General features: G+C 40.8%; 1 protein-coding gene across 1 annotated transcript; it reads right to left on the bottom strand.

Moving 5' to 3' along the window:
- Nucleotides 1-5,338: 5,338 nt before the first annotated feature.
- LOC127618497 (regulation of nuclear pre-mRNA domain-containing protein 1B-like) lies at nt 5,339-25,851 on the bottom strand. The gene is made up of 8 exons (XM_052090987.1): nt 25,636-25,851; nt 24,716-24,891; nt 19,951-20,080; nt 19,727-19,866; nt 19,482-19,606; nt 19,163-19,289; nt 8,109-8,284; nt 5,339-6,509 (listed from the first exon to the last, which is right to left on the bottom strand). Exons 2-8 carry the CDS (start codon nt 24,864-24,866, stop codon nt 6,360-6,362), a joined length of 999 nt encoding a protein of 332 aa, XP_051946947.1. The 5' UTR covers nt 24,867-24,891; nt 25,636-25,851; the 3' UTR covers nt 5,339-6,359.
- Nucleotides 25,852-25,880: the final 29 nt, after the last annotated feature.

Raw genomic sequence — 25,880 nt, 5'->3', positions numbered from 1 at the left:
TGCTCAGTGAGAGTATATCTTTGTAAATGGGTCCCTTGTGTGGGCGGCACATCCAGCCCAAAATGGACAACCAATGGCGGGAGTTGGTTTGTTTGAACTTTAATTACTGGCTGCCAAGATCAAGAAACCATAAAAAAAAATTGTTGTACAATTAACAATTTTGATACGGTGTTGGGTCGCCGCTTGATCTCCAATGTAAAATCTAGATCCTGTAGCAAAACCAGTTGAAAAGCTCTGATTTAAAGCAACATACGCAGAAGGTAGCCATAAAGAACATCCAAGATGCTCCTTAATATACCCTCACATTTTAGAAACAAAACTGTTCTGAACAAGACGTGGACGAAAATTACTGGCAACTGCATACTAATAAATGCCAATTAAAATCTTGTTGCAAAATTTAGTTTGCTACATTTCCCTGAGATAACACTTGCCTTCCAATGATTCCAGCAGAAGACACCAATGATGATGATAACCACAACGATGACAACAACGGTGACAGGGAGTGACCAAAATAAGTGCCAGAGCTCTGTAATAAATGACAATAACAGAAAACGACTTTATATCAGCTAAAACTGTATATGTACCTCAGTCAGCTATATCTTATTGTGAATGACAACATTTACAAAACAAACTAGCCCATTATTTATAAGTCCCCCTTTTAGCAGTTTTGAATAGTACTTTGAAGTAAGCAAAGGTTGCAGGGTAAATTGAAGGAATAGTCCACCAAAAAACTAAAATTATTTTATAATATTCGTGACCTCATGTCGTTCCAATCCCGTATTAATTGAGAATTCATGAGAAAGTGCAGATGTCCGATTCATGAAGGTTAATTATGGGCATGCAGTTCCCTATTCACCAGTAGGGGTCAAACCAATGGTTGTGAAAGCTGTGCAATGTCCTCCTCTATTGAATGACACTAGATCCATGCCTCTATCTCCTTCAACAAAAAAGCCATTACAAAAAGAAGGTTAATTTTGGCCATGCAGTTCCCTATAAAACCAGTAGGGGTCAAATAAAAGGTTGTGCACTGTCGTCCTCTATTGAATGATGCGGGTTTCGTGCCTCCATCTCCAACAAAAAAGCTATTATTTACAAAAAGAAGGTTAATATTGGTCGCATCGACCAAGATCGGCATGAAAGAATGATTAATTCATGAATTGGACATGACTACTTTTCTCATGAATGCATGTTGGCGAGCTGGACCGGATGTCAAGATTTTTAGTGAATAACAACTTAAAATTCAGTCTTCTCACCTAAAGCCATTATATGACTATAGAAGACTTGGAATACAGTGCACGAGTCATTTGGACTACTTTAATGATACTTTCATGGTACGTTTTGAAGTTTGAAAGCTTTTTTTTTGTTTTGGCGAAACTATCCTTCTTTCAGAACAGCGTGAAATCTAAAGTGAAAAATGTGATGTTTACAGTATGTGGCATCAGAGAACTGCAGAGCTCAAGCATACCTGGCTCAGTGATCTTGACTGCTTCATTTGTTAGACCCAAAACATGAAGAGTGAAATTCTGGACACGTGTATGACCATTGAGGGCCACAGTGTACAGGCCCGAGTTACTGATGTTGACATTGGGTATGACTAGACATACATAGCCTTCAAGTATCTGGAAACGCACAGCTGGTGAATCGTTTTGACAATTCCCGTTATCACAGAAGTATTGTGCATACAACACCAATGCATTTGAAGTGGAGTTTCCTTGGAAATATATCATCAGTTGATCATGTATTCCCAGCAGAGAAGCATTCAAGACTTGTATGGTCACCGTTTCTCCAATCGAAATGTCCTTAGCATTTGTGACATGGAACAAGAAGCCCACTGAAAAAGAAAAGAGATTCACATCGACTCTGATTAGTGGACAATCAAACAGGTTGAATGCCTAAACCTAGACTTGGTCATCCTTAAAGGCATATGGACACTTTTGGGCAATTAGATCACACTTAAAAAGGAATGAATGCCATTTAACTCTAAACAAAATATGAAACCAAGTGTCATATGTGCTTAAACGCTGCTAGATCTTCATTCAGATCATTACTACTGTACTCATACATTACAGCTGGTTTGTTCCCAATACTTCATCTTCATAATTCATATATTAAGCCCATGTGAGCCTTGTATATGGCATTTATTTTACTTTGTTGACAATACATAATGTCACACAATTGCTCCGCCCATGGATTTTTTTCCAAACTAAATAACATGTTGCCAAACCAAATGTGAAACTATTAGCTTTGATGGGACACAGCGACTTTAGACAGTGGAAGACCACCAGATGGAAGTAAACCATAAATTAAAGCTTTGAGTAACCAGAATTTCTTCATGACTGATGTAAAGCATGGCTCAGTTAATAAGCTCTCAACTTGGGTAATATCCATTGGTGTAGAATTGGGGGGGGTCGTTCTATTCAATGATACTGGTTTAGTGCCTCTGTTATTCATCAACAAAAATCTATTATAAAAAGGTTAATTTTGGGCATGCAGTTCCCTACTCAACCAGTAGGAGTAAAACCAATGGTTGTGAAAGCTGTGCACTGTCCTCCTCTATTGAATGACGCAGGTTTCGTGCCTCCATCTCCAACAAAAAAGCTATTATGAACAAAAAGATGGTTAATATTGGTCGTGGAGTTCACACACCAAGCTACTGCAAAAAAAAACACAAAAAAATTGCACTCTCAACGGTCCCTTACTTACCGCTCTTCCCGGGGTAACTCACATTTTGACTGCATTTGCAGGCCAATGCTCATAATATCGAGTGAAAAAAATGAAAACAAGCTGGTGGAATATCATTAGCACTGTTTACATTAATACTATTTTGGAGTAAGTATTTGCTAATCTGTTATCTCCGTTTGTCGCTGAATGTGTCTGGAATATACAAAATTTTGGTACGATAACTTAACGCTAGAATCAGGGGCGTTTCCAGCATTGAAGGACATCCGGGGCTTAGCCCAGACCATTTTATTTTCACACTAGCAACCACTTCCCTGTAGTCCAGAGCTGGTGAGAGGGTATTATTTGAGTTTTGCTCTGGCTGGGCCTGTTTCTACAGTTCCTAAATCTTCCACTCTAGTACTATCCTCAACATCCTCTCTCCTCCCTGAATCATCTGTGATGCAAAAGAACAGATACAGCACATAACTTATTGCAAATCAGCTTCAAACAACTAATTCATCAAGTGCTACATATGTCAAATTGTGGACCAATACCATTGAAGAAAATGTACTGGGAAGAGCAGATCAGTGGGATTGCCCTTAGATCTGTCATGATTCTTGAATTTTCATGTACATTAACATAAAGTCATCACAAAAGAGTTATATTATAGTGAGGTAAAAAAAAATTTTAATATAAATAATTAATATTTTTTGACATAAATAGTCAAAATGATGTATAAGATCCGAAGTTAAAGCAATACATGAATGACTTTAGTCTAAGTTCATTGACACACCATGGCATCGAACTGTATATAATTCTCATCATCTCTATGAGAATAATTCATCTGTCAAAATCCTTTCATTAGGATCATTAGGATCATTGAGATAAACAATGTTTCACTTTTAACTTTCTCTAAAGTAAAGTGACTGATTAATTGTTACCAGTTTCCATGCCTGATTCTGGCACATCTTTGCTACCCTCAAAGTGTATATTTACAACAAACTAATATCACAAAACAAGTCACACATACAATTTATCCGACGACTCCGGCGTGGGAGACGGGTGAGCTAACAAGGAGGCTAAATGCCTTAACCACTTACTTCCTTCGGGAAAATCCCCAAAGCCTCATTTGCTTAATTTTCGCTGTCTTTGCGGTTAACTCGCCAATAAGTAACTTTAGTTGACGTCAACGACAGTGCTAGCTCCTCCCCTACCTGCTGCATATTCAACAAAGAGGAAGAAACGGAGTCGCCCATAGGCTACCGGAATTTATAGGCAAAGGAACTTATTCTATAGGCTAGATTATTTATAAGACCCATGTCTATTTTTACAGGCTGTATGCAGTATGTGCAAAGCCAAAACACAATGAAATAAGGCATCTTATGATTTTGGGGGTTTACACAGGCTTTTGTCCGGTTTCATATTTGTCAGTCAACTATTCGAAATACATTCGGGGCTACACTCAAAACATTCGTGGCTGAAGCCCCGGCAAAATCTAGCCTCCGTCTGACGCTGGTACTTTGCAAACCAGAAAAAAACGTTTCTCACATGGCTGTCCTTTTATATACGCCTTCCTTTTTTTTCTCGCAATAGTCTCAATGATGTAATAACTACAACTTCCTGCATTATCTCTGAGCTGAGGAAACAAATTCCTTAATTTCACCGTCGGCTCCCTTCATAAACAAATCTTTGCGATTGAATGGAACGCTTAAATGAACATTCCATTCTCCTATTCGTACTCGACTATGACGTAATAATGATCGCTACACAACGCATTTAATGTGTCACACTACTACTATACATTATTGCAATGTATAATAGAGTAACGTTATAAATCCCGTTTCCGTCTGTTTACTGCTCGTGTTCACATATCGGTGCGATTCATTCATCGGATTCCCCTTTTAGGAGGCTAAAGAGAACTTCGGGGTAGTCCTCTGGGTTCGCGATATTAATAATAAAACTAATAAGCATGTGCGCACTGTAAATGTATGTCTTTACGACGAAAGCAGACCCGCTGTCAAAAGAGAAACAATGTCCGGTTTAACTTTTCAGCACATGGCTTACCTGGAAAACACGTAAATATAAGAGTAGATAGCAACACGTTGACAGTCTTCATTATTGTTGCTCCTCTTATGACTTGATGTAGCGATATATGCAGCCAGGCGAATTCCTCTATCTGTAACGGAGCCGGTGTTTTGACGATCTGACCAACTTCTCAGAAAGCGCTGCTATGTGACTGCTACCTAAACGCACTGCGTCCCCGCCCCACTGTGTTGCGGTTACCTGTGGTTGGCACACACCTGAGAGTGTAGGCGTTCGTCTTTAATCGGTTTTATTTCGTTTTTTGCCCATAGACTGAACACTAGCACTGTAGCAAAATGTCTGAGGTGCTAGCTATTGCTGTTCAGTTGCATACAGTTACAGAGATGACTGACAGTTACGTAATGATTTTTCATATTGTTTTGTTAATCTATGCATTTGTATTATTTGAGTATTTTCATTCACACGTGTTTTAAACTGGTAGTGGTGCTATTTTTGTTTTTTGTTGTGTACATTTTGTTTCAGTGTGCATATTATCCGTCCATATTCTGACCGTGACCTAACTCTGTCTGACCTTATTGACTCCTGTTCATTCAATGAAGAATATGCAAATGAAATATTACCAAGAGATCAAGTTTATTCTTTATGCTGCAAAAGAAGTGAAGCAATCCATGTTCTGATAAACATGCTGCAAAGTTGATCCAGTCATGGGTAGCCAAAGACAAAATAACAATACATCTTATCATTTCTATTGTCTCTGGGTTGACTTACGCAGTGTATATCACAGTCACTCTAATCTCTGAACTATAAAACATAATTACAATGGAGCACCATGAATAACTTTTCGTAAAGATTTAAAAGACGAGAAAGAACGGTCTCAGATGTGATCAGAGGTTTGAGGGGTACATTATAAAAGGTCATTTGAACAGATTCAACCCGAGTTAAACCGGTTCTGTATATATTTCCTGGATGCTTTATCTTCAGATACCACAGCAATTCAATTCTGAAGCATTTAAGAACATCAAAATGCTTACCGTTATATTGTGCAGTCATGGTTCTTCGGTGTGGCCGTATAAGAAATAAAAAAATGGCTATTTTTCAGAAATATGAGCGCATCATTATATTAGCTAAAAAACCCAGAGAACACATTTGAAACGAAAATATAAAACTTTGAATAGTGTCTGATGGTGAGCATTCTCTTGATATCATGAACGCAGTCGGAAGCGGGGTCATTTAAAATTTTAATCCCATATTCAGTCTCTTCCAAAACCACATAATATGCAAATCTAGTCCTTTAAAGCAGAACAACTAAAAATCTACTGATGTAACACAAAACAAAGGGTGTTGCGTTTTCACAGCAAAGTCACTCAAAGCAAATATTCCACACTTTGAATCAGATTTAGTTATCGGCCGTTGAATTTGGTCGCACTGACATTTCGTTCGTGCAGCAAAAATCGTATCGGCTGCCATAAAACCAAAAGAAACTGCACACATGTGGGCGAGAGCTCCGCTGGTGGGCTAGAATCGTCGTCCTGTTGGTTTCTCAATCTCTGGCTCCTCTCGTGGTTGTTTTGGAGCCGTTCTGATCATAGAGGGACTTTGAGTCTTTAGAGGGGCAGGTTTGGTGGTGCTGGGGTCAGATTTAAGGGACTAGACCATCAGTCAGTGGAAAAGAGATCTCCAGCGGACGGGAGTGGGGCGAGCCCACCAGTAACGTTCGGTAAGAGAGAAAGATCTGGAAGACTTTGGATGTGCGACTTCAGTTCCTTCCGCACTTGTGTGACTCGAGCAAGTTTCTGCTTGTATTCCTGCAGCAACGGCAACAGATAATGGATTCATTGATCAGTCAATGTATACCAGACATTTAACAGCAATTAGTGATGCATTGTGTTAAAGAAATAGTAAATGCGGAGTCGTTCCAAACCTGCATGACTTTCTCAATTTTGAAGAATGTCCGAGTCTCTTTATTCCATAAAACAAGCTTCAAAATGGACAAAAATCATCACCATAAATGTACCATGTCAGAAGTTCGTATGGCTCAAGTCTTCTAAAGTCATATAATAGCTTTATGTGAGAAATGGACCACATTTTAAGTTGAGACATGAATAAGACAATATTTTAATTTAAGTTTGTTCCTCACACAAAACAAACACACGGCTTTAGAAAACTAGGCCTAGGAATTTAGCATACGAGTAATTTGGACTTCTTTTATCATGTCGAAAGCCAATTATTATTATTACTCTGAGAGCAAACTTATAAAGAGTAACTCCTCCTGAAGCGTTTAAGCTACATCCACCAAATCCAAGTCTAAAGTGGTCTCTAGGTGTTCTGATGAGGACTAATGAGGTCTAATGTGGTTTTTGGGGGGGATCTTATGAGGTTAAATAGGATCTGCAGAGGTCTAATGTGGTTTATTGGAGGTCCAATGGGACTTGAAGTCATGTAAAAGGGTATGAAGTGGTCTCTGTGGGTTTTCATGTGGTCTAATATGTTTGTTTTGAAGGTCTGATGTGGTCTGAAGTAGTTTCTTGGGGATCTTATGAGGTTAAATGGAATCTGAAGAGGTCTAATGTGGTTTATTGGAGGTCCAATGGGACTTGAAGTCATGCAAAAGGGGATGAAGTGGTCTCTGTGGGTTTTCCTGTGGTCTAATATGTTTTTTTTGAAGGTCTGATGTGGTCTGAAGTAGTTTCTTGGGGATCTTATGAGGTTAAATGGAATCTGAAGAGGTCTAATGTGGTTTCTTGGAGGTCCAAAGGGACTTGAAGTCATGCAAAAGGGATGAAGTGGTCTCTGTGGGTTTTCATGTGGTCTAATATGTTTTTTTTTGAAGGTCTGATGTGGTCTGAAGTAGTTTCTTGGGGATCTTATGAGGATAAATGGAATCTGAAGAGGTCTAATGTGGTTTCTTGGAGGTCCAATGGGATTTGAAGTTGTGTAAAAGGGACTGAAGTGGTTTGATCTCTGTGGGTTCTAATGTGGTTTAATGGAGGTCTGATGTGGTCTCTAGTGATTCTGATGAGGTCTGATGTGATCTAATATGGTTTAAGAGGGTCTAAAGTGGTATTCTGTGGTTTCTATGGGGCTGATGATGTCTAATGCAATCTTTTGTGGTCTAATGTGGTCTTCCTGAGTTGTTATTGGTCTGTCTAACTTTCTGTCTCACTGAAATACCTGTCTAGTCTTCAAACCTCAAACTTTTAAAACTGTTTTAAACTTTCAGACAAGGCTTTGTTAAGCCACCATCAAAGTCTACAAACTTGATCTATCTAGTTTTACCTTTATTATGCTTTTTCTCCTTTCAATGAATGGCTTGGAGATGAAAGAAAGTCAAACGGGTTTGGAATGACATGAGGGTTAATGGAGTTAATGATTTTGTCCCTTCAAAGCAGTTAGGACTCTCATACCTCCAGTTTCTTCTCCCTCTCGTTGAGCGCCTCCTTCTGGCTTTGGATGTATTCTGTGAGCATGCGGGCCAACTGCCTTCGGTCCTCTAATTCGGCCGCCAAACGTCCGTTATACTCCGCCAGCAGCAGACACGCCTCGTCCACTGTCTTTGAAAGTTTATCTGCGGCTTCTTTATCTGCAGAAAGCAAAACACAGAGATACACTTCCAGTTAGACAGGTCACACGAGTCATGTCTAGAAGGTAACCCTTGTGGTTGCCCAAAGTGTCGCTGTGTTTCTAGAGAAACCTACCCTTACACCTAATCTCAACCCTCCTTCTTAATATAACACTACACCTAAACTTTGTTGGGCTGCTGGGATGCTACCTTCTAGAGACAGCCCATCAAAGGCTGCGTCAATCTAGCATTATGAACAAAAAACTAGAATTGAAACCTTTGGGTTTTCTAATAAAACCCCAACCTCTCCAGACTGAACTATAGGGCTAGGTATTGATAAAGATTTCCATATTCGATTGGACTCCGATTCAAAAGCTCTCAATTCGGTATTTCCCACTGGGGATATTTCAGTTATATTGTCCATTTTGCTAAAATAAAGCTAACATAGATTTTATGCACTCGAACCTAGACTAACAATCACAACCAATCACATATATATCATAAAAACATGAGATATGGGGTCTGGGACAATAACCAGACTTTTAATTTTATAGATAAAACACCATTATGGGTTAATAAATCAGCTGGAAGTCCATTCCAGTCGTGGGTTGCTTTAAAAGCAAAAGCCCAAAAGCACTCTTTCGCTAATGGTATTTCACAATCACCCCTATCGCATATATATATTTTGTTACATGTTTATTGTTTACGTGCATAATTTCCATAAGGGGTGGTTAAAAATATCGATTTCCCGACGCATCGCAATCATAATTTGACATCAATTCTTAAATCCCTAGATCGATCTTTGACTCTACGTGCAACCCTTTACTACAATGAGAGGAAATCACTTGCATTTTCAACCAAATTCTGCCCTTTGTGACTAAAAATGTATATATTTAGCAACTGGCTGTTAAATGTTTAACTGCATGTTAAGAGTAAAAGTTGTTCCGTATAATGCACGTCCAAAGACAAGGTCCACAAAACCCATTTGCCATCGAATTATGTCTATTTTAATACCCTTTCTGTTCTCTACAGTCAGTTGTTGATCAAAAACAAAAATATTTAGTTCTAATCATGAATAGCACATAAGAGATTAAAGGCGCTCATTTACAGACGCTCTTTACAGAAGTGAGTTTTGTTAAAGAGACAGTACCGGTTTTTAGTATGTTCAACAAATCAATGTAAATACTTGTAAATAGTACACATTATGCAATCAAACAATAAACATGTAATAAAATATATGCAATATAATATCATATTTATTGATTAAATACATTGATTTGTTCATTTTTAAAGCTAAAATGTGACTAAAATTATATTTAAAAAAAACATAATTAGTAAAATGTATATTTACGTAATGTAATTAGTTAGAAGGTCCCTTGTATAATTACCAGCATTAGCTGGGAGAGAATTTCTTTCAAATGTAAGCAAAATGGAGGTTATAACTAAAATATACCCATATAAATCAAAATCAGATTCGAAAGGAGAGCTTATGAATCGAGAAATCTGTATCAATACCCAACTCTAATTTTCATCGAGCTGTAGAACAAGTACTAAAATGGTACTGTCTCCTTAAAAACAGGGGCAGTTCAACGAGCGTCTCACAGAAATGTTTCGATTGAGCCCACATTAACAAGAGTGGAGTCGCGTGCTTAATTACTGTATTGGTGCTTTGTGTGATTAGAATCACATGCTTCTGTTTTTGTTGTTGTTATTTTTATCAACAACTGAATGTAAAGAACAGAAAGGATATTAAAATAGACATTATTAAATGACAAATGGATTGCGATTGATGATTTATACTTCTGCATCAAACCTACGCCGTAACCTGATGTGCACCTAAAACTACAGTTTTGATTGGTCCGTATGTAACCAGAGACCGTTCCCCAGGATAACAAAAACAAAAATTCTGAGCAAGCGGTGTATTTTCTCAAAGATTATTTATACGCATCAGGGGGCCTGGGTAGCTCAGCGAATAAAGACGCTGTCTACCACACCTGGAGTCGTGAGTTTGAATCCAGGGCGTGCTGAGTGACTCCAGCCAGGTCTCCTTAGCAACTAAATTGGCCCGGTTTCTAGGGAGAGTAGAGTCACACAAGCGCCGTCCGGGAGAGAAAAGCGGTAAGGGCTAAATGATGACTAACACCTGTGTCTAATTTCAGTAACATGAGGAGAGCGGCATAAAAGGGCAGCAGTGACGGAGCATGGGGGCCCGACAACCCGTCCAAGGAAAAAAAACCCACAACACCGATATTGTGTATAGTGAACAAGAGAAATAAAAAGCTTAGCCCTTAAGCTGACACCTGTTTCCGTCCCTTCCTTTGGCGGTTGTCACATTGGTGCGAAACCCGGGAACATTTATTTTTTTTTATGAGTTATGGAACAAGGTGGAACATAGACTCCTCCCAGCTGGTGGAAATCCTCCATTCCCTCGCTACTCTCCATCAAGGCCACCAACAATCCCTGCTTGAGCTCCGGCAGGATCAAGATCGGCGGTTCTTCGAGATCATGCGGGCTCAGGCAGAGGACCGACTTGCTATCTGGAGCCTCCTCAGCCAGGAGGCTGCGTCGGCCCCAGCCGCGACCCCGGACATTCACGCTACGCTGCCCCCGCCCACGTTACAGAAGATGGGGGTAGCAGATGATCCTGAGGCCTTCCTCGACTTATTTGAGAAGATGGCTGAAATCTGGGGCTGGCCGCCCGAACAGTGGGCAGCCCGTCTAATTCCTCTCCTGTCCGGGGAAGCACAACTCGCGGCACAACAACTGCCGGCGACTAACCTCCTGGCTTACTCTGACCTAAAGAGGGCCATTCTGCAACGGGTTGGTCGGAGCCCGGAGGAGAATCGCCAGCTCTTCCGGAGCATGAAGCTTGAGAAGTCCGACCGCCCGTTTGCGTTTGCTCAACGGCTCCAGGACGCCTGTCGCTGGAGGCAGCTGTTCAGCTCGCGGAGGACCACTTGGCGGCGATACCGAGGGCGGATGAGCTCTCCTCTCTCTCTCTCTCCCCTTCCCCTGTGTCTTCCCCTGCTTCTCCCCCCCCCGTTCCCTCTCGCTCTGCTCTCTCCCCAGGGCCTGTTCCTGCCCCCCGCAGGCATGGAGGATACACCAGGCCAACTTCCCGGCCGTGGGAGAACCCGCCTAACCCTTCCCCGTCCTTCAGCCGCTCTCCTCCTCAGGTGGTGGCTCCTGCCAGCACGGGTGCGGCCGTGGCGCCTGGGCCGGTCTGCTGGAGGTGCGGAGACCCGGACCACTTCCGGGATCAGTGTCCGCTGATGGAGGTGGGGATGGTGGTGCGGGTCTCCGATGTCCCGCAGGCTGCCCCCGGTCGGGCTGGAGCGTACCGGGTCCCGGTAAGGATCCAGGGGGGTACATACCAAGCATTGATGGATACCGGCTGTAATCAGACCACCATCCACCAACGCTTGGTTCAACCCGGGGCTTTGGGCACAGCTAAATGGGTGAGGGTGAGGTGTGTGCATGGGGATATTCACAAGTACCCCATGGTGACTTTAGCGATCAAATTCCGGGGAGAAAAACATAGTGTGGAGGCAGCGGTTAGTTCCCGCCTCACCCATCCGCTAATCTTGGGTACTGATTGGCCGAATTTTAGAAGTGTATTAGAGGGAGTTTGTGCGGATGGGTCCTGCATGAAAGTGAAGAGGTGTGTGATGTGCGATGCTTTGGCAGGGAAGGCGGAGCCGGGGCCGTCCTCGGCTGCTCCGAGTGACGAGGGAAGGGGCGAGGGGGTCACCCCTCCTCTCAGGGAGTTCCCTGAGGGGGACTTTCCCTTGGAGCAGTCGCGGGATGAAACCCTTAAGCACGCTTTTGACCAAGTGAGAGTAATCGATGGTCAACAACTCCGGCCGGGTATCGCCATTTCATATCCGTATTTTTCAGTTATTAAAGATCGGTTGTACAGAGTGACGCAGGACGCTCAAACAAAGGAGGAGGTGACACAATTGTTGATTCCACGGAGCCGCCGGAAATGGTTTTCCGGCGCTCACTATAATCCTATGGCCGGTCACCTAGGGGAACGGAAAACACTTTTTCGTCTAATAGCCCGTTTCTATTGGCCGGGCATTGGCGGCGACGTCCGCAGGTGGTGTGCGGCGTGCCGTGAATGTCAGCTGGTAAACCCACCGGCCACCCCAAAAGCGCCTTTGCGCCCCCTTCCATTGATCGAGGTTCCCTTCTAGAGAAATTGGAATGGACCTCGTCGGGCCATCAGAACGGACGTCACGCGGATATCGCTTTGTGTTAGTCCTGGTGGATTACGCAACGCGGTATCCGGAAGCAGTGCCTCTGAGCAACATCTCAGCACGTAGTGTTGCCGGGGCACTCTTCAAAATAATCTCCCGGATGGGGGTTCCGAAAGAAATCCTCACCGACCAAGGCACTACTTTTATGTCACGAACACTTCGCGAACTTTACGAACTATTGGGCATTAAGTCGATTCGCACTAGCGTGTACCATCCTCAGACGGATGGACTGGTGGAACGATTTAATAAAACACTCAAAAATATGATTCGTATATTCGTGCACGAAGACGCTAGGAATTGGGATAAGTGGCTGGACCCCCTGTTATTCGCAGTACGAGAGGTTCCGCAAGCCTCCATGGGATTTTCCCCATTTGAGCTGCTGTACGGGCGACGCCCACGCGGGGTCCTCGACGTCATCCGTGAAGCTTGGGAGGAGGGACCTTCTAATGCTAAAAATGAAATTCAATACGTTCTTGATCTTCGAGCAAAACTCCACACACTGGGGCAATTAACACAGGAGAATTTGCTCCAGGCTCAAGAACGCCAACGCCGGCTGTATGACAGGGGTGCTCAGCTACGGGAATTTGCACCGGGAGATAAAGTACTTGTACTACTCCCAACATCGAGCTCGAAATTACTCGCCAAGTGGCAAGGACCCTTTGTGGTCACACGACGAGTTGGGGATCTCGATTATGAGGTTAAACGTACCGATAGAGGGGGCGCGCGTCAAATATATCACCTCAACCTCCTGAAATTGTGGAGGGAAGAGGCGGCCTCTGTGACGTTGGCAACGGTAGTTCCGGAGAGGGCGGAGCTCGGACCGGAGGTAAACAAAGCCCGCAATCCTAACACCCCGGTTCCTTGTGGAGACCACCTCTCCCCACGCCAACTCACAGAGGTTTCCGAACTACAAAAGGAGTTTGCAGACGTGTTCTCTCCCCTACCGGGCCGCACAGACATCATACAACACCACATCGAGACCGAGCCGGGCGTAGTGGTACGTTGCCGCCCCTATCGCTTGCCCGAACACAAAAAGAAAATAGTTCGGGAAGAATTGGACGCGATGCTTGACATGGGAGTAATAGAAGAATCTCACAGCGATTGGTCCAGCCCGGTCGTCCTTGTTCCCAAGAGCGACGGGTCTGTACGTTTCTGTGTGGATTATAGAAAAGTCAACGCGGTGTCTAAATTTGACGCATACCCAATGCCCCGTATTGATGAACTGCTCGATCGGTTAGGTACTGCTCGGTTTTACTCGATCTTGGATCTAACGAAGGGATATTGGCAGATCCCCTTGACACCAATATCCCGTGAAAAAACAGGCTTCACCACGCCGTTCGGATTACACCAATTCGTGACGCTTCCTTTCGGTTTGTTCGGGGCACCAGCCACGTTTCAGCCCCTCATGGATAGGATCCTCAGACCGCATACTGCTTATGCCGCTGCCTATCTAGATGATATCATCATTTATAGCAATGATTGGCAGCGGCACTTACAACATCTGAGGGCCGTCCTGAGATCGCTGCGGCGGGCGGGGCTCACGGCAAACCCGAAAAAGTGCGCGGTTGGGCGTGTGGAGGTACGGTATCTGGGGTTCCACTTGGGTCATGGCCAGGTGCGTCCCCAAATTGACAAGACCGCGGCGATTGCGACTTGCCCTAGACCCAAGACCAAAAAGGGGGTGAGGCAGTTCCTGGGGCTGGCTGGCTATTACAGACGGTTTGTACCTAATTATTCGGATGTCACCAGCCCGCTGACTGACCTTACTAAAAAGGGGGCTCCAGATCCGGTCCAATGGTCGGAGCAGTGCCAACAGGCGTTTACACAGATTAAAGCTGCACTTTGTGGGGGGCCGCTTTTGCATGCACCTGACTTCTCTCTCCCTTTTGTTTTGCAGACGGACGCTTCAGACAGAGGGTTGGGGGCCGTACTCTCGCAGGTGGTGGAGGGAGAGGAGCGCCCGGTGCTGTACATTAGCCGGAAGCTCTCCTTGAGGGAGACTAAGTACAGCACAGTAGAGAAGGAATGTCTGGCCATCAAGTGGGCGGTCCTCACCCTCCGATACTACCTGCTGGGGCGGGCCTTCACCCTCTGCTCGGATCATGCCCCACTGCAGTGGCTCCACCGCATGAAAGATACTAACGCCCGGATCACCCGTTGGTATCTGGCCCTCCAGCCTTTTAAGTTCAAGGTGGTCCACAGACCGGGGGTGCAGATGGCTGCCGCTGACTTCCTCTCCAGAAATGGGGGGGAGTGGTAGGCGGGCCGGATGACGCCCCGGCCTGAGTCGGGCGGTGGGTGTATGTGGCAGCGGGGGCGTGGTCAAGCGCCCGTCCGGGAGAGAAAAGCGGTAAGGGCGCTCACACCTGAGCTAAAATGATGACTAACACCTGTGTCTAATTTCAGTAACATGGGGAGAGCGGCATAAAAGGGCAGCAGTGACGGAGCATGGGGGCCTGACAACCCGTCCAAGGAAAAAACCCCACAACACCGATATTGTGTATAGTGAACAAGAGAAATAAAAAGCTTACCCCTTAAGCTGACACCTGTTTCCGTCCCTTCCTTTGGCGGTTGTCACAATTGTATTTATAACTATATTATTTAACTCAATATATATTTAGTATGTGTGACACAATACTTGTATTTTACATGGGAACTTTCCGATTTGTAGGATGTTTTGACAGTGGCGTACATTAAACTTCTATGCAAGCAAATTAAAAAGCACTCATTAAGAGTTGATTATTTTACCTATATGCATTGTAACACCCCCTTTGTGTTGGTCAAGCAAGTAATAATTAGGCAAGGCACAGAGCATCAAAAGAATAACAAAACATGTATTTGTTTTATATTTTTAGTGACTCAAGAGCAAGCATAAATTAAATGGCTGATTTATTTTCTCTCTGCATGGCAGACAATACGTATAGTTATTAATATTGTGCGGGACACAGAGATCGTTTACGGACATGTCCGTCATTTGCGTGTTTGTCTGTTGTTTAAGTTTTATATTAAACTATTATTTATATTGAAGAGCCGGTTCTCACCTCCTCCTTTCCATTGACTTCTTTACACTGAAGTACTCTAATTGTGGAATAAGTGGAGTCGGAGCTCTTTTAAGGAAACACGCCAGCGTAACATCTTTAATGCAGTTTTAATGTGTTTTAGCTTTATTAAAGTGAATATAATACGGAAGCAGATCATGTAAATAAGTACAAACTCCGAAACTGGCATTTCTCTGTGTGGTCAGCGCCTCTTCTATGAGTTGTGAGTGTCCCGATCTAAGGGGGAGAGATTGAAACTGCACCTGCCGATACACACTCTGTCACGGGACGCTCATCCCTCGAGCGCACACACTTAATGCAGCTAGACTATAACATGATGACTCGCGACTTATTGAATCATAATATATGTGTCACTGTGCATTTCTTATCGTGAAGAAAACTGGCAATACGCAGCTTTATTAATAAGAGAGTTTGTTTTTTTATGAGTTAAAGATGGACTGAAGTGAACAGAAAGTGAGAGGAAGTCTTCACCCCCATTATACACGGAAACAAAAGACATTTATGATGTTTTCCAATAGAAATATCTGAAACTCATTTAAAACAATGTACATTTACTTTAGCAGCTACTGCAGAAGTAACAAATTATTATCTGAGAATGTTGAATATAATATTAAAAATACAAATATTTTAAAATATCTAAAAATCCTTTAAAAAAAGATGCATTCACCTGAGAAGCAGCATATCAGATATTTAGACTTGCTTTTAGAGAATAGATCTTGAATATATTCAAAATACCCTTATATATTATATTAGAACAGAATATTGTTCCTGATGTTTGGAAATCTGCTTTGGTTGTACCCCTGCTGAAAGGCGGTGATCCAACCATTTTAAATAATTACAGACCGATTTCGAAGCTATCACCTGTGGCTAAAATTTTAGAATCTATTGTCACCGAACAGCTAAAGGAATTTTTAATTAACAATAGTATTTTATCTAGGTTTCAGTCTGGTTTCAGAAAAAATCATAGTACAGTAACTGCTACTATGAAAGTCTTAAATGACATTACCTGCGCCCTAGATATTGGAAGGTCATGTGCTGCGATGTTTATTGATTTGACTAAAGCTTTCGATACAGTCAATCATGGTATTCTTTTGTCGCGTTTGCATTGTATCGGTCTTTCTGAAACAGCATTAGGTTGGATCAGGAACTATTTAAAGAATAGGTGTCAAAGAGTGCAAATTAAGGGGTCTCTTTCTGAAAAGCTCACCATTGAATCTGGTGTGCCACAGGGGTCCATTTTGGGTCCCCTGTTGTTTACATTATATATTAACAATCTTGGTGATAATCTATCAGACGCTAAGTATCCATTTATATGCCGACGATACTATTATCTATTGTTTTGCATCTTCTATTGATAATTGCATTTTAAAGTTGCAGAAAGCATTTGAATTAGTTCAGTGTAACCTATTTTCTTTAAAATTAGTCCTAAATGATAAGAAAACAAAATACATGGTCTTTTCTAGGAAACATAAGACTGATTCTTCTCCACCACCTATTTACACGTTGCAGGGTAACTCTATAGAACTGGTCTCCTCTTACAAATATCTAGGGTTTGTGTTGGAAGAGGACTTATCATTCAAGTTACATGTTAAACAACTGCTGTCTAAGTTAAGGTTACAGCTGGGGTTTTATTTTCGAATAGTGCATGTTTCTCACAGTCAGCCAAGAGAAAGTTGGTGGAATCTACCTTCTTACCTATCTTAGATTATGGAGATGTTTTTTACAGAAACACTACTAAAGCTCTCTTACAATCAGTAGATTCTGTTTATCACTCTGCTCTAAGATTTATAACTTGCACAAAATATCACACTCATCACTGTGCACTGTATGAAATGGTAGGTTGGCCTTCACTTCACATAAGAAGGTACAAACACTGGCTCATACTTGTATATAAGGCATTAGTCGGCCAGCTTCCTCAATATATGAATAGCTTAATAACTTTTAATATTCAAGGGAATAATCTACGTTCAAGTAGATATATTCTTTTAAATGTTCCTGTAATGAAGACAGAGTTTGGAAAAACTGCTTTTATTTATAGTGCATCAGCTGCTTGGAATGAGATCCAAAGTTCATTGAAACTTGATGTACTTATTTCTATAAATGAGTTCAAGTTACATTTAAATAAATTATTCAAATCTGTCTGCACTTGCTCTTAACGTTTAATCTTGTTTTATTGTTGTATATGTGTGTGTTGTGTAATCTGTTTTATGTAGTTATGTATATTGTGTGTTGCTACCTTGGCCAGGGCTCACTTGTAAATGAGATATTTATCTCAATGTGATTATTTCCCTGGTTAAATAAAGATTAAAGAAATATTAAATACACGTATATTAAGAGACATTCTCTTAAAGAAAGTCTAAATATCTTATATGTTGCTTCTCAATTAAATGTTTCTTGTTTTAAGTATTTTTAGAAAATTTAAATGTAAAACAAGACAACAACACTTGATAACAAAAGGAGTGAATTTTTTGCAGTGAATTTCTTTACTGAATTAAACGTATGCTTTCCCTTAAATTCAGTGAATTTCATTTTGTGGTATTTTTAAAAGATGTTTTTGTCCTCTTTATTGTTAGTAAGCACATTTAATACAACCTTTTAAGTCAGGGCGCAAGCAGAATAATCGATTAAGAGCTAACGATTAATCGTTGCAATAATTGCTGATTAATCGATTATCAAAATAACCGTTAGTTTTAAATAACCGGTACTCGCCTGCCAATCATCCCTTTAGCTTAAACAAGGTTTATGCTTTCAAAAAATGTATTCTGATTAAACTAGTGCTGTCAGTCAATTACCATTTTTAAATTGTGATTAAACGAATACTTTTCCATAGTTAGTTGCGATTAATCACAGATTTTGAAAGTGCTGAAATTTTACTAAATGTACATCTTTTTCTGTCAAAATGCACATTTTCTGAGGAAAGAAAACAAAACAAAATGTACCAATATAATGCTTTATTAACATTTTCCAAACAAAGCCTTACACAATATAAAAACAATCACCAATTCAAGTAACATTAAACCTTTCCCAAAATCAAAGTGGGAGTTTGACTAATTGAAAGAAGTAGCCCCACAATGGGCATTAAATCTTTTAAACTCTCATCTTCCACAATATTAATCTGCTGGTAGACTGTGGCTATCCACTTTGCCACAGGAATCGTGAGGCCGCATTCATAATTCACATCAGGGCGTCAATGCCAGCCTCAAGTGCCACTTTGAACTCCACATGAAAAGCGCTTTGCATTTTAGTGATAGTTAAGACTTGACGTGCTTCTGTGGTAATTAAATTGCTCCTTATAGGGACTGCAAGGTCCCATCTGGGCTTGTTTTGTATAACAAATAGCATCATGTGATCACTGACATGGCTGTTGTGTGTTTGTGGTGTATGCGTCAGTGAAATGACTCCGGGCAGACACGTATTAATGGTAATCGCAATTAAGAAAAATTAACACGTTAACTTTCACAGCTCTACATTAAATCAGTTGTAAAAGTGCTTACATACAGTATACATGCACAAGATGTGACTGCGGATGAAGAATGTTCTTCCTGTGAAACCTCAGACTCCGTTCACCTGTCAGGACTTACCTGTGATCTTCTCTAAAAGAGAAACGTCCTGCACCTCCTGCGGAAGAGAGGCGATCTTCTGTCTCACAGCAGCATCACCCGACGCCGCGTTCTCCAGATCCTGCAGCGCTTTCACCAGATCTTCCGTCTGTGAAGTCATGAGAACTTTCATTGCATCTTTTTTTCATTCAATGAAAGTGAATGGTGACTGAGACTAACACTCAGCCTAACATTTCCTTTGGTGACAGAATTGATCCCTTTAAGCTTGACAGACACGCTTGGCGCGAATCACTTTTCTCTATGTAAATATTCATAGCTAAATCTTTAAAAATATTCATACCAGTTGAGGAGCTGCAACATCAGTCTCATGGGGGGAGTAGTGACCTCTGTAATCATCATCTTCCTCCTCCTCCTCCTCTTCCACTTGCACCTTCTGGTAGCTTCTCTTCAGGTTTTTCCTGTCATCTGCCAAGTATAAAGTGAAAGTCAATTCATGGCTGTTGACATTCATAATAACAGCCCAAGTCTTTCAGGAACCCGATAAAGCATGTAATAAATGCCAAATTGATGGTGCATGGTGCTGACCTGCAGACTTGTGTTTGGGGCTGTCAGAGTCTTCGATGGCCAGTTTGAGCTGCTGGATGAAGTCAGAGCGGTAGAGACTGCGCTCCTGCCAAATATTCAACAATCTCTCCATTTGCTTCTTAGCACCGTCGTCCCCATCTCTGACAAAGACAGACAGAGGGAATAAAGGTGAGACAGGACAGTTGAATTATTTGAAATACATAGGACGTTGAAGGCGAGTTTACCGTGCAACATGCGAACAGGCATCAACCAAGACGCTTTCAAAGTCTTTTGTAAACTCAGGACCCTTTTTCTTACTATTCTGAATGACATCATTAGCCAGATACAGGAACGTCAACTTCCTGCTGCTTTTAGCTGAAAAACAAACATACAAATAATGAAAAATTGTATTGACAAGAGTTAGTTCACCACAAAATGAATAGTCTCTCATTATTGACACAAATCCATATGATTTCTTGCGTGCAACACAAAGGGGGCAAACAAAAGATGTTTAGCGGAACGTTCATGCTGCTCGTTTCCATACAACGAAAGTGAATATGGGTTTCTGCTGTAGAGCTACAAAATGGCACAAGTATTCCAAGTCGCACAATAGCTCAGACTTTCAAAGTATACTTCATTTGACTGTTGGTGCATGTGCGCGACTAGGGCTGCAACTAATGATTATATTGATAATCGATTAATCTAATGATTATTAAAGCGATTATTCGACTTTCCGGGCGATTATTACAACAATTATTCATTAGCACTTAACTGACAATTTAGCTTGTGCCCCAAGTAAAAAGGTTGTATTAAACGTGCTTAGGAAAAAAGCATCTTTTAAAAACACCTCTAAAATGACAATTAAAAAATACTTGTGGATTTCAATTAATTTTAATTTAATCAACAACAAATAAAATCACTGTAAAAATCCAATGGTTATCAAGTGTTTTTGTCTTGTTTTCCATTTTTAAATATCTAAAAACCCTTAAAAAAAAAGATACATTTACCTGAGAAGCAACATATTTGATATTTAGACTTGCTTCCAGAGAATATATCTTGAATATAAGCGCCACTTGTTTATGCTTCTGCCAGTCCAGTAAAGATAAAATATACTTATATTCAAGATATATTTTCTAAAAGCAACGACAAACATGAACGCAAATGAGATTTGAGAGCTACAACAGAGGGGAAGATTATCAGTGAACAACAACTTACATTTTATAACACATATTGGGGAATTTTGTGTCTCTTTTTGTCTGTTTTGGAGCTTGGCAGTATAAATCACCATCCAATTTCCTTGTACAAAAAGTAGAGAGCTCAGATATTCTGCCGAATCATCTTTTGTGTTCCACCGATGAAAGAAAGAAAGTAATTTGGGTTTGGAACGACATGGAGGTGAGTAAATAATGAAATCATTTTCATTTTGGGTGAACTATCCCTTTCAATACACTCATGAGAGGTAACAAAAGTGAGCAGGTGTTCCAGTGGTATATTTTCAGTTGATTTGTTTGTTGTATTTAAAGCTTTTTTAAGTGTTTCAACTTAAACTACCCATTTCAAGCAAACAAAATGTAACCAAACAAATACATTAGCTTGAAAAAAGGTGATTTTAGCCAAAAGGTGAGTAGTTTGCATCCCTGAGTACAACATTATTATCACATTTGAAAACAACCTTCACCTTATGAAAAAAGTAATATTGTATTACAATGAAATATAACATAGAAAATATATTTTATTCGTTAAAGGACCTACATTATCATGGTATATATCAAAGTACCATGGTACTACCCCAGTACATTTTGGTAAAGGACTCATAGACTATGAATTAACTTTGGAAAAGCAAAATATGACATGCTGGTGCCAACCAAACTCACAATCCTTAAAGGATTAATTCACCCAAAAAATTATAATTCAGTCATTGTTTACTCATCCAACTTAAACTTTTTTAATGACTCAAGTGTAGAAAATTATCAGCACAATTGCGCAGAATTAGCTGCAAGAAATAAAGTATATTTTGGTGAGGCTTCTGTTTCACAGATTTGTTCAGTTTAATTCATTGTCTAGTTCAGTGGCTACTTCTGGAGGTGCCAGTAGGTGGCGACAAATGAGCGTCTTATGTGCAATGAGTCACTGAATAATTTTGAGATGTACAAGACCAGGGCTGGACTGGTAATTTGGCATACTGGGCATTTTCCCATTGGGCCGACGCACTTTGGGGCCAATCAGGGGTGGACTGGGTGGAGCGGGCCGGGCCGAGATAAGCCGAAAAGCAGAAACGGACAGCAACGATAGAATGTACCGTCGCTCGTCACTGCTGGTTAGGACAAACACTCAGATTAACATAGAAAATATACTTTTTTATCATGTGTCGTTTGCCTGTAGCCTCCTCTATGTTTCTGTTTGATATCCAAATACGTTCAAAAACAAGGCTGGGCATAGAAATGCATCAATTCCTCATCTACAAACTCTTCAGACATGTTTAGTAAGTTCTGTTCTCGGTTTTGTGTGCAGCTGTGTTGTGTTCTGTTGTAACAATTGCTGTGGAGGACCTGCTTATAGATAAACAAAATGAGTTCTCTTGAACGCCCCAACGCTCCGTTCAATGCCAGCGTCAAGCGGCTTTTTGCCCTTCCATGACAAGTGTCGCAGAAAGCGTCATGGACGGGCAAATTTATGTGCTTGCCACTCAAGAAAGTGAACATTGAAAACAATTATTTGAAAGAGAAAAAATATGGTAATTGCTTTGATTGCAGAAAATTAAAAGAGGACTTGTTTATCTTTAGGTCTTAGCGTTTATTTTTTTGGTGAATGTAATTACTGGGGTCTCTGGATACTCAGAAACGATATGGTAATAATTAATAAAAAATTCGAGACATGAGACATTCAATATCTCTTCATAAATTTGGATAGTTTTAAAATAATTATTGTAGCTTAGTACTCTCAAAGACATTATTTGTGAGGCAAAAACGTGTGTGAAAAACACTCTGGTGTGAAGTTGGAGGTGGCACTGCAGCGTCACTTCAACATGTATAAACATCAGTTACTTTTTACACATTAAAAGTTCAATGATGAACAATGTAGATTCACATGCAAAAGCTGAAGTAAACTAACATCATGCCCCCCTCTGCGTGCTGAGTGACTCCAGCCAGGACTCCTTAGAAACCAAATTGGCCCGGTTGCTAGGGAGGATAGAGTCACATGGGGTAACCTCCTCGTGGTCGCTATAATATGGTTCTCGCTCTCAGTGGGGCGAGTTGTGCGTGGATGACGTGGTGGATGGCGTGAAGCCTCCACACGCGCTATGTTTCCATGGTAACGCACTCAACAAGCCACGTTATAAGATGCGCGGATTGACGGTCTCAGACGTGGAGGCAACTGAGATTCGTCCTCCGCCTCCAGGATTGAGGTGAGTCACTACTCCACCACAAGGACTTGGAGCGCATTGGGAATTGGGCATTCCAAATTGGGGAGAGAGAAAAAACAAAACAACAATATGCCCCTCTCATTCAGTCGGTACCTGTAGAAGGTCATTCCAGTTGTTTATTAACGAGAAGTTTCACGAGTAGGTGCCGCTTCTCAATGTTCATGCACTGCTGTTGCCAAGCACACGATTGGCTGCTGCTGTAATTAATCATGAGGGTGTAAGCGCCCTTAACCGTTGATTTTGTTTCCCAATCCACAGACGCCAGCAGAGACAAAACAATACGAATGTATATGCATTTGACTCCTACTCCGAGTCCCGTTCATTACCATGTTTTTGTGCATGTAACCTTGCTAGCAACACAGTCAAACCTTTTATTCTACTGAAATATTTCCCAGGACAAATAGTTATTTTCCAGGACATTTAGGTATTGTTCTGGAAATCTTTTTCTGGAAAACTGCATTGCAGAATTCCATGTTTTGCAGGACGCGTGGGAACCCTGATCATTTAGATGTCTAATAAATTATTCCATGAGACTCATGATTGTTATGAAAGCAAACAATAAGAATTGATAAGAAAATAACAAAATCGAATGTATTAATTAGTGAAACTGTTGACCGACCGTTATTCTAATGCTCTACTATAGCTCTTTGCACGAGAGCAACTGTAGGGCGTTCAAGTGAAAACTTGCACCAGGACCACCAATGATATTAACAACAGGACACACAACATAGCTGCACACAAACCAGAGAACAGAACTTACTAAACATGTCTGAAAAGTTTGTACTTGAAGAATAGATGCATTTCTATGCCCAGCCTTAGAATCAACAGTGAGATGGAGTAGGCGGGAATGTCCATCACCTCTTCTCAATTCTGAATCTGTGAGTATTTGTGACAGACCTGAACAGAGTGAGATCTCCGTGAAAACATTCAGTAGTTGTACTCTGTTCAAAAACAAGGCTGAGCATAGAAATGCATCAATTCCTCGTCTACAAACTCTTAAGACATGTTTAGTAAGTTCTGTTCTCTGTTTTGTGTGCAGATGTGTTGTGTTCTGTTGTAACAATTGCTGTGGAGGACCTTTTTATAGATAAACAAAATTAGTTTTCGCTTGAACGCCCCAATATCACAAGGGCGCAGCATGAACTGTTGCTTTCGTGCCCTTCCATGAATACACACAGGACAGCAATGGTCAGTGAATATTTTGACTAAATAATACATTAGATTTCGATTTAATTCTCACCAAATCTTACCGTATGCTTTCATAATAATCATGAGTCTCATGGAATAATGTATTAGACTTCTGAATTATACTTTTGCATTCTTTTAAAGCTTGAAGAGGTGGTCACCATAAACTGCCATTGTATGACATCACTGAGCACAAACTTTTTGCACAATTTCTCCCTTTGTGTTAAGAAAAAGAAAGAGAGTCATATAGGGTTGTAACAACACAGGGATGAGTAAACAATGACTACATTTTAATTTTTAAGTGAACAATCCCTTTAACAGATCCAACAGATCTGAGTGTTCCCAGAAAGCTCTAGTAGTTAACTCACAAGTGACAACAGCAGCAGCACGGTAAATCTTACCCTTCTTCAGTTCTCTGTGCCACACTCGCACTATGAGCGATGAATGTTTGCGGTGGTGTATGATCCACAGCGAGAGAGTCTGAACGCTCTGCTGCGAGTTACTGAGCTCAGACAGCTTCTTCTCCAGAGCAGACTCAGAGAAAGACGACATGCTGGACGCTCTCTCCAACAACTCCCTACAAAAAAACAGATCAGGTTGAAAACAAACTTTAAACACTGAGAATGGCCTGTTTAGCTCAAGAAGTTTCAAGAGCAGCTTATGGAGTTAATCGGAAAGTCTGGTCAGGTTTACAAAGTGTATGGTTGGTTGATATGAAAATGACATACGGTGTGAAACACCATACTTCATTACGACTTGTATAATTATTATACAGGCTGTTTTTATGATCTCATGGATTATTTGTACTTTTAAAAATCAGTTTGTCACAACACAGGACTATTTAAAATTAACTATGAGAAGGCAGAATGGTGATTACACATTAATACACATTTTAACCTAAAATCTTGATGTTGAAAAAAAGTCACGTCCATGTTATTTGTCAACTACCTATATAAATATGATATAGTTGCATTCAATTTTGTTATGAAATTAAAATGCATAAATCTTACATATTTTGAGTGCATTTAAACGTGTCAGATCCAACTATAATAACTATACATTTTGGTTGTACATTCATATTATATATATATATATATATATATATATATATATATATATATATATATATATATATATATATATTTGACTTTTATTATACTCTACACTCAATGTATAGATACTGTAAATATAAGTTATTGATTTTGTTGAACATCTGATTAGTTTGCTTATGCAACCCATCAATCAGACAATAATTATAACAATAAATACAATATATCAACTCAAATAAACAATTAAAAGAAAGGGCTAAATATAGTCTTACCTGTGAGCCGTTTTGAACGTCTAATCTGGATTCAACTCCAATATGGCACAAAACACGCGGACACCACTTCAATACGTTTTAACTGCAAATCGGTGATGTCTATGCGAACGAAATAAAACAGAATCGATTAATATTAACAGAATGCGTTCGTTAGTTCCTCGATACTTTTGCAGAATGTTTAATTTAAGCACGATGAGATTTGGCTGCAAGTTTCTCTCGCGGCGGATAAACAAACGAGCGTCGCG

Source organism: Xyrauchen texanus, chromosome 25 (assembly GCF_025860055.1).
Source record: "Xyrauchen texanus isolate HMW12.3.18 chromosome 25, RBS_HiC_50CHRs, whole genome shotgun sequence".
In the NCBI taxonomy this organism is placed as follows: domain Eukaryota; kingdom Metazoa; phylum Chordata; class Actinopteri; order Cypriniformes; family Catostomidae; genus Xyrauchen; species Xyrauchen texanus.
The sequence above is the reverse complement of the archived record's forward strand: the minus strand, read 5'-3'. Positions and strand labels throughout refer to the sequence as shown.